At 45.9% G+C, this 8,878-nt stretch overlaps 1 protein-coding gene across 1 annotated transcript in view; it reads right to left on the bottom strand.

Annotated features, from left to right (window-relative positions):
• The window catches only part of LOC135509576 (cadherin EGF LAG seven-pass G-type receptor 1-like), a 79,927-nt gene that overhangs the window by 26,053 nt on the left and 44,996 nt on the right, over positions 1–8,878 (bottom strand). Inside the window, 4 exon segments of the mRNA XM_064930341.1 lie at positions 1,499–1,587; positions 2,190–2,305; positions 3,345–3,567; positions 6,544–7,215. Of these exon segments, the coding sequence (XP_064786413.1) occupies positions 1,499–1,587; positions 2,190–2,305; positions 3,345–3,567; positions 6,544–7,215 (1,100 nt within the window).

Raw genomic sequence — 8,878 nt, 5'->3', positions numbered from 1 at the left:
AATAACCCGATGGTCACTCTGACAGAGCTCCAGACTTCCTCTGTGTAGATGGGAGAACCTTCCAGAAGGACAACCATCTCTTGCAGCATTCCACCAATCAGGCCTTTATGGTAGTGGCCAGATGGAAGCCACTCCTCAGTAAAAGGCACATGACAGCCCACTTGGAGTTTGCCAAAAGACACCTAATCGACTCTTAGACCATGAAAAGATTCAGCAAGATTCTCTGCTGATGAAACCAAAATGTAACTCTTTGGCTTGAATGCCAAGGTCACGTCTGGAGGAAACATGGCATCATCCCTACGGTGAAACATGGTGGTGGCAGCATCATGCTGTGGGGATATTTTACAGCTGCAGGGACTGGGAGAATAGTCAGGATCGAGGGAAAGACGAACTGAGCAAAGTAAAGAGAGATCCTTGATGAAAACCTGCTCCAGAGCGCTCAGGACCTCAGACTGGAACGAAGGTTCATCATCCAACAGGACGACGATGCTAAGCACACAGCCAAGACAACACAGGAGTGGGACATGTTTCTGAATGTCCTTGAGTGGCCCAGCCAGTGCCCGGACCTGAACCTGATCGAACATTCTGGAGAAACCTGAAAAAAGCTGTGCGGCGACTCTCCCCATCCAACCTGTCAGAGCTTGAGAGGATCTGTAGAGAAGAATGGGAGAAACTCCCCAAATACAGTTGTGCCAAGCTTGTAGCGTCATACCCAACGCTGTAATTGCTGCCAAAGGTGCTTCAACATAGTACAGAGTAAACGGTCTGAATACTTATGTAAATGTCATATTTCCGTTGTTTATTTGTAACAATTGTGCAAACATTTTATAAAAACCTGTTTTTGCTTTTTCATTATGGGGTATTGTTTATAGATTGATGAGGGGACTAAAACGATTTAATACATTTTCGAATAAGGCTGTAACGTAACAAGTAGGGGTACCCTAGTGCATTCTCACATAACTGTGTAGTTTTCTAGAAAATCCCTGCAAAGAAATCCCTGGGCCCAGAAATAATTATATGTTGAGATCTTCCTGTTTCATTACACAGGCCTAAACCAGATTGTCTTTCAAAACAATAGTACAATGCTCAAATAGAATCTCAATAATCCCTTCTCTTGTCCTTGTGAATACGACGGCCTCAACTTAACTCATCCCTGAGCTTCAAAACGCCCCAAACAAAGACTAGTGTGTCTGTTCCCATGACAATCCTTTAAAAATCTGAACTCTGTATGGAGTAGGGAGGGGGAGATAATATGGATTCCCTAGTTGAATGACCTGTTAGATTGAGGCCTGTAGGCTTATGAGGGCACTTCATTTGGGTTCATAATATCCTTATCCTACTGGTGCCCTAATATCCTACTGGTTCCCAAACTATTGACCCCTCCCTATCTCTTTACCCTACCCCACCACACGCCTGATCACTTACCCTTCGGACAGGGACATGCATCATTCTATTACGTTCTGAAGAGAGGCTCCACATATCCAGGAAGTGCGCTTACCTTGTTGTAGTAGTGTAGCTGTACTCTATGCCACTGGCCATCACTGACTCCACCTAGGACAAAGGGTGATACTGTGGTTTTGACTTCTCCTACAGGGAAGGAAATAGGATATAGGAAACAGGAAAGTGTTTAATCGACATGGAATCCCACTCCAACTGAGTTTGGCCATTTTCATAGATAGTGAACTTCCTGAGAGGAACTCTCTCTCACTTCTCATTCTTTCTTTAAAGTCACAAACCCGAGTCTGTGTTTTACAAAATGGCAGCCCTGTCACTTGGTTTGTTATAAAGCTGAGGGATTGGGCTGGGGAAGACTAAGAAAAACACAACCTTTTGGACCTCTGAAGAGGTCTTTCAATATCGATGCTACTCATCCAGAACACAATTATAGTTTAATGGTTAATGATTGTTTTTTTAGGATAATACCTCCATGGCATGAAATCCCTGCCAAACTCAACACACTAACACTAGGTGAACTGCACGATCGCTGTTTACCCTCAATTTTCCCAGGTATCTGAGGGTTGGCTGCATAAACTTTGACCCCTCCCTCAGCTGGTTAGAACCTCCCTGTTAATGCGATTTTGTATTTCACAGAGAGGGGGGTAGGAGAGAGAAGTGAAGCGAAGAGAAACAAAGGGAACAGAGGAAATTGAAGTCTGGCCATCTCTTCTCTGAACTCTTTATGTCCTCACCTGCTGAGAAGGTGAGCTGGATTTGTTCCTCGATGATCTCTAAGGCGATGAAGTCGTGCTTCTCGTTAAACCTTCCATTATAAAGTAGTAGGACATTCCTCTCTCTGGTGGCAAACCTGCAGGTCATACAGGACCAAAGGTCACTTTGATTGTACAGTACAGTATTTTATCAGCAGATGAAGGCTATGAAGAGGAGGGGAACATGTACAGGAGAGCTATTTAATGGAGCCATTTAATGGCCATTTAATTAGTCCTCAAAGTGTGGTTATTTTTCTTGAGGTAACGCGAGAACAATTTCAGTTGTGTGCGGGGAGGGGGGAGACATTGAGAGACAAATTAACCTAGGAAATGAGGGACAATAAGAGAGCAAAAGGGAAAATGGAAAGAATAATCATATTGGACTATGGACAATGAGAGGAGCAAAAGCGATTTGGAAAATGACGGAGGAAAGGAGGACTGGTGTGGACAGACATAGAACCAGGACTAGTACCAGGAGCCATGCTGCTGTGTGTCATTAACCCTATGGCACTTAGCGGGTACGGGCACAGGAGTCAGAATCCACATGGCACAGGGCATCGTGACAGGAAACCATGATCAACAAAGCCAAAGGTCACTCTGGCTCCATGCATCCCTTCCTGTTTTTACCTTTGCCAGGGAACGTGAGCTGGGCACGAGAAAGAGCTGTTTCACTACAGCCTTTACATATCCCACATCACCCCAGGCAGGCACAATCAAACTCTCAAAATATTTGGAAGAAAATGTACACTCTTTGAACCCAGATCCACATCTAACCACTGGATCAAACGGCTTGCTCTTCCTTCGCGATGCAGAACACAAATGTCATGGCTGATGTAGCAGCCCTGTGATTCAGCACTTCTGTGATTTCAGGTTCAGACATGTCCTGTCGGTGAGACAAAGACGACGGGGCGCTGCTTATTTGTATTGCCATGGATACAGCCATTACTGCTTATTACAAAGACATGGAGTTAGATGTGTATCACTTGGGTGCGGATAGATGGCTCAGTACTTTGTCAACAAAAAAACTCCAGGTGTTCGTGAGAGAACCAGAGGAAGACACAAATGTACACCCACCGGAAAAAGTCACGCGTACACACGTTATTATGCAGACGTTATAAGATACATAGGTGTACTCACATGAAGGACACTGTGAAGTGGAACCTCTGTCGTAGCCCTCTGAACGTGATGAAGGACAGGCCGGGGAAGCTCCGGGTGCTCATTTCACAGTAAGGCTTCTGGTACTCCCCCGGGGGGCACTGGCACACGAACCCCCCCACCAGGAGATCCACACACCTGGCCCCGTTCTGACACACCCCCGGGATGCATCGGCCAGATCGGGAGTTCACCTCACAATGCTCACCTGTAGGAAGGGAAGAACAGTACAGGTGGGCAGAAATATCTGCTGGGTATATCCGAGAGAGAGAGAGAGAGAGAGAGAGAGAGGAGGAGGAAAAACTATCTGGAGAAAGACAAAATTTGGGGTAGGTGTGAAAGCAGTTGCACCTGTTCTCCTTTAAATCCTCCATTCAGATTTTTATGTAATGAAGTGTCCAGGATGAAGCCCTCCAAATATGTTTTTTTTGTGAACAAGCTGAAACCAGGCAGGTTCACAGGGGACACAATCCCTCTCACAAGTTCAAATCCATTACCACACAACCTACAAGTTAGTCTGCATGGACAGAGAGAGTGGCAGCGGAGGCTCAACCCCCCCTTTCAAAAGCATGTCAAAACACTGTGGATTGTAACAGCTATGCTCTGTGACCCACACTGACACTGGCTCTTCCACTGGAACCAAACGGTTTGTGGCATAATGACAACAGGACAATGGAGTGCCTTTGGCCCAAGCAGCAGGCCACCTCGGTGGTCTGTAAGACACCTGTCACGACCCACCAGCAATCCACCCTGATTACAGTCCTGTCTCGTTAACTCGACCTGAGACGTTTTCCGGTGATGACAGCTTTCAAATGAACGCTGATGTCAGTAGTGATTTTAACACAGGGGTGCTTTCCCTAACAGCTTGGGGTGACCATTAAGGGTCACATACTGAGCAGAAAGAAAGCTGTCAATTAAAAAAATAAGGAAAGGGTGATGTGTGGTCACATAATGTATTGCATGATCAGGCTTTTATATTGAAGAGACAGAGAAGATAGACAGGAAGACTAGAGAACGGTCTGTGGAAAGTGTGGCGGGATTATATCACCCTTTAAGAGCAACCATACATGTTATGAAAGAGAACACGAGTGAGTCAAGAGATGATTTTCCCACTGGTCAAAAGGAATGTGCCACGATCATATCTATGTCCAGCTCATAGTGTGGGGTGTTGTGTGTCGCAAATGACACTGACAAGATCTGGATAAAGAGAACACCTATGATTTACAGCGCCAGGAATTCCAGCGGGTAATGACCCAACTGCAAGACAGATCATCTCCGGTTTGGAGGGAATTACGAGGGATCTTTTTCCCGAAAGCGTGAGAAACCTGAGACCAGCACTGTCAGGTCAACCATCATCACCTCCATTATGACTTGAGACTACCTGGAGCTGGTCAAGAGCCTTCAAAGCATAGACGGCTAGAGTTTGATTAACAAGTAATAGTCTCTCTGCAGAATCAGGGTTTTGGCTGTGGGCCATGTATTTAATATAGTGGGAACATTTAGCCCTATAGGGTCTGTGAAAGCAGATGAAAGGTACTGATGGGGGTAGGCATATTTCTATCTCAGGAAGCTGGTTGAGAGAATGCCAAGAGAAGGCAAAGCTTTCATCACGGCAAAGGGTGGCTACTTTGAAGAATCTCAAATATAATATACAGTTGAAGTCGGAAGTTTACACACACTTAGGTTGGAGTCATTAAAACTCGTTTTTCAACCACTCCACAAATTTTAACAAACTATAGTTTTGGCAAGTCAATTAGGACATCTACTTTGTGCATGACACAAGTAATTTATCCAACAATTGTTTACAGACAGATTATTTCACTTATAACTCACTGTATTGCAATTCCAGTGGGTCAGAAGTTTACATACACTAAGTTGACTGTGCCTTTAAACAGCTTGAAAAATTCCAGAAAATGATGTCATGGTTTTAGAAGCTTCTGATAGGCTAATTGACATCATTTGAGTCAATTGGAGGTGTACCTGTGGATGTATTTCAAGGCCTACCTTCAAACTCAGTGCCTTTTTTCTTGACATCCACAAGTCTGGCTCATCCTTGGGAGCAATTTCAAAATGCCTGAAGGTACCACGTTCATCTGTGCAAACAATAGTATGCAAGTATAAACACCATGGGACCACGCAGCTGTCATACCGTTCAGGAAGGAGACGCATTCTGTCCCCTAGAGATGAAAGTATCTTGGTGCGAAAAGTGCAAATCAATCCGAGAACAACAGCAAAGGACCATGTGAAGATGCTGGAGGAAACAGGTACAAAAGTATCTATATCCACAGTAAAACAAGTCCTATATCGACATATCCTGAAAGGCCGCTCAGCAAGGAAGAAGCCACTGCTCCAAAACCGCCATAAAAAAGTCAGACTATGGTTTGCAACTGCACATGGGGACAAAGATCATACTTTTTGGAGAAATGTCCTCTGGTCTGATGAAACAAAAATAGAACTGTTTGGCCATAATGACCATCGTTATGTTTGGAGGAAAAAGGGGGAGGCTTGCAAGCCAAAGAACACCATCCCAACTGTGAAGCCCACGGGGGGCAGCATCATGTTGTGTGGGTGCTGCAGGGGAGACTGGTGCACTTCACAAAATAGATGGCATCATGAGGTGGGAAAATTATGTGGATATATTGAAGCAACATCTCAAGACATCAGTCAGGAAGTTAAAGCTTGGTCGTAAATGGGTCTTCCAAATGGACAATGACCCCAAGCATACTTCAAAAGTTGTGGCAAAATGGCTTAAGGACAACAAAGTCACGGTATTGGAGTGGCCATCACAAAGCCCCGACCTCAATCCCATAGAAAATTTGTGGGCAGAACAGAAAAAGTGTGTGCAAGCAAGGAGGCCTACAAACTGGACTCAGTTACACCAGCTCTGTCAGGAGGAATGGGCCAAAATTGACCCAACTTATTGTGGGAAGCTTGTGGAAGGCTACCTGAAATGTTTGGCCCACATTAAACAATTTAAAGGAAATGCTACCAAATACTAATTGAGTGTATGTAAATTTCTGACCCACTGGGAATGTGATGAAAGAAATCAAATCTGAAAGAAATCATTCTCTCTACTATTTTATTCTGACATTTCACATTCTTAAAATAAAGTGGTGATCCTAACTGACCTAAGTCCTAAGTAACAGGGAATTTTAAGATACCAAAAATATATAATAACACTCACCTGTGAAGTCCTCTGGACACTCGCAAGTGTACCCGCCTTCCCTGCTCCGGCACTTGCCGTTGTTCTGGCAGGGCCCTGAGTAGCACAGGTCAATCTCCGTCTCACAGTAGTCCCCAGTGAAGCCTGCTGGGCATCGGCAACGCAGCCCCGTCACCGGTTCGATTGGCCTGAACAGCACCGTATCCGAGGACACGAAGGGCGCCGAGCTGTCGAACCTCAGCACTGACACACACTTCATGTAGTTCTCACAAGGCTCACGGAGGCAGATGTTATCGTCGAATGGCAGCACACGCTGGCTAGACACCAGGGTGAGCAGAGTCCGGTTCAGGTAAATCTGCTCCTGCAGCGCATCTGAGGGGAAAAATCTTCCAGTGGGGATGGTGCCCCCGGACCCCCCAAGTTCATTTCCCCCAGAAGGGCGCAGGGCAGAGAAGGTGACGTTGAGGATGCTCCCCTGGACGTGCGTGTCGTTCTGGATGTTGAAGACGAAGACACCGGTGCGGCTGGTGGATAGGACGGCCGCCACGCCCTCCATGAAGTGGGAGAGGAGCGGGGACAGGAAGCGCTCCTGGGACATGTTCTCCAGGCGCACTGTGATGCTGTTGGTCAGCATCTCATCGGTGATGATGGTGACACGCAGGGTGCAGAGGGCCATGACGCGATGGACACCGTCTGGAATCAGAGACAAACAGGGTTAACCAGGGTAATAGAATAACACTTGCAAGATGCATTAGACACAAAGGTCATGTCAGTCAACATTTTAAAGGGAAAGGGAAAGGGGGATATCTAGTCAGTTGTCCAACTGAATGCCTTCAACTGAAATGTGTCTTCCGCATTTAATCCAACCCCTCTGAATCAGAGTGGTGCGGGGAGATGCCTTAATAGACATCCACGTCTTCGAGGGATTCGATCCACTAACCTTTCGGTTACTGGCCCAATGCTCTAACCACTAAAAACACACCCCATTAACCTAATTAGAAACAAAGCACTGCTTTTAACTTCTGCTGGTTTCTTCCACTTGAAAGTAAGGCTGTGGCAGCGAATACGGAGTTTTCACCCCCGCCCGCCCCTCCGGAAACCTAAGGTTCAAATCAAATTAAATTAAATTTGTCACATACGCCGAATATAACCTTACCGTGAAATGCTTACTTACAAGCCCTTAACCAACTATGCAGTAAAAAAATAGACATAAGAAAATATTTACTCAATAAACCAGAGTAAAAAAAAATGTAAGTAAAAAAGTAACACAATAAAATAACAATAATGAGGCTATATACATGGGGTACCGGTGCCAAGTCAATGTGTGGCAGTACAGGTTAGTCGAGGTAATTTGTACATGTAGGAAGGGGTAAAGTGACTATGCATAGATAATAAACAGAGAGTTGTAGCAGTGTAAAACCAAAAGGGGGTGGGGGGGTGTCAATGCAAATAGTCCGGGTAGACATTTGATTAATTATTCAGCAGTCTTACGGCTTGGGTGTAGAAGCTGTTAAGGAGCCTTTTGGAGCTAAACTTGGCGCGATGGTACCGCTTCCTGTGTGGTAGCAGAGAGAACAGTCTATGACGGTGACTGGAGTCCTTGACAATTTCTGGGGCCTTCCTCTGACACCGCCTAGTATATAGGTCCCGGATGTCAGGAAGCTTAGCCACAGCGATGTACTGGGCTGTACGCACTAACCGCTGTAGCACCTTACGGTCAGATGCAGAGCAGTTGCGATAACAGGTGGTGATGCAACCAGTCAGGATGCTCTTGATAGTGCAGTTGTAGAACTTTTTGAGGATTTAGAGACCCATGCCAAATCTTTTCAGTCTCCTGAGGGGGAAAAAGCATTGTTGTACCCTCTTCATGACTGTCTTGGTGTGTTTGTACTATGATCGTTTGTTGGTGACGTGTATACCAAGGAACCTGAAACTCTCGACCCGCTCCACTACAGCCCCGTCGATGTGAATTGGGTCGTGTTCGGCCCCCCTTTTCCTGTAGTCCACGATCATTTCCTTTGTCTTGCTCACGTTGAGGGAGAGGTTGTTATCCTGGCACCACACTGCCAGGTCTCTGACCTCCTCCCTTTAGGCTGTCTCATCAATGTCGGTGATCAGGCCTACCACCGTTCTGTCGTCACTAAACTTAATGATGGTGTTGGTTTCATGCTTGGCCACGCAGTCGTTGGTGAGAACAGGAGGGGACTAAGCATTCACCCCTGAGGGGCCCCCATGTTGGGGATCAGTGTGTTATTGTCTACCCTTACCACCTGGGGGCGTCCCGTCAGGAAGTGCAGGATCCAGTTGAAGAGGGAGGTGTTTAGTCCCAGGTCTTTAGCTTAGTGATGAGCTTTGT

Source organism: Oncorhynchus masou, chromosome 22 (assembly GCF_036934945.1).
Source record: "Oncorhynchus masou masou isolate Uvic2021 chromosome 22, UVic_Omas_1.1, whole genome shotgun sequence".
Lineage (NCBI taxonomy): Eukaryota > Metazoa > Chordata > Actinopteri > Salmoniformes > Salmonidae > Oncorhynchus > Oncorhynchus masou.
Note: the sequence above shows the minus strand (reverse complement) of the source record. Positions and strands in the feature narration are given on the sequence as shown.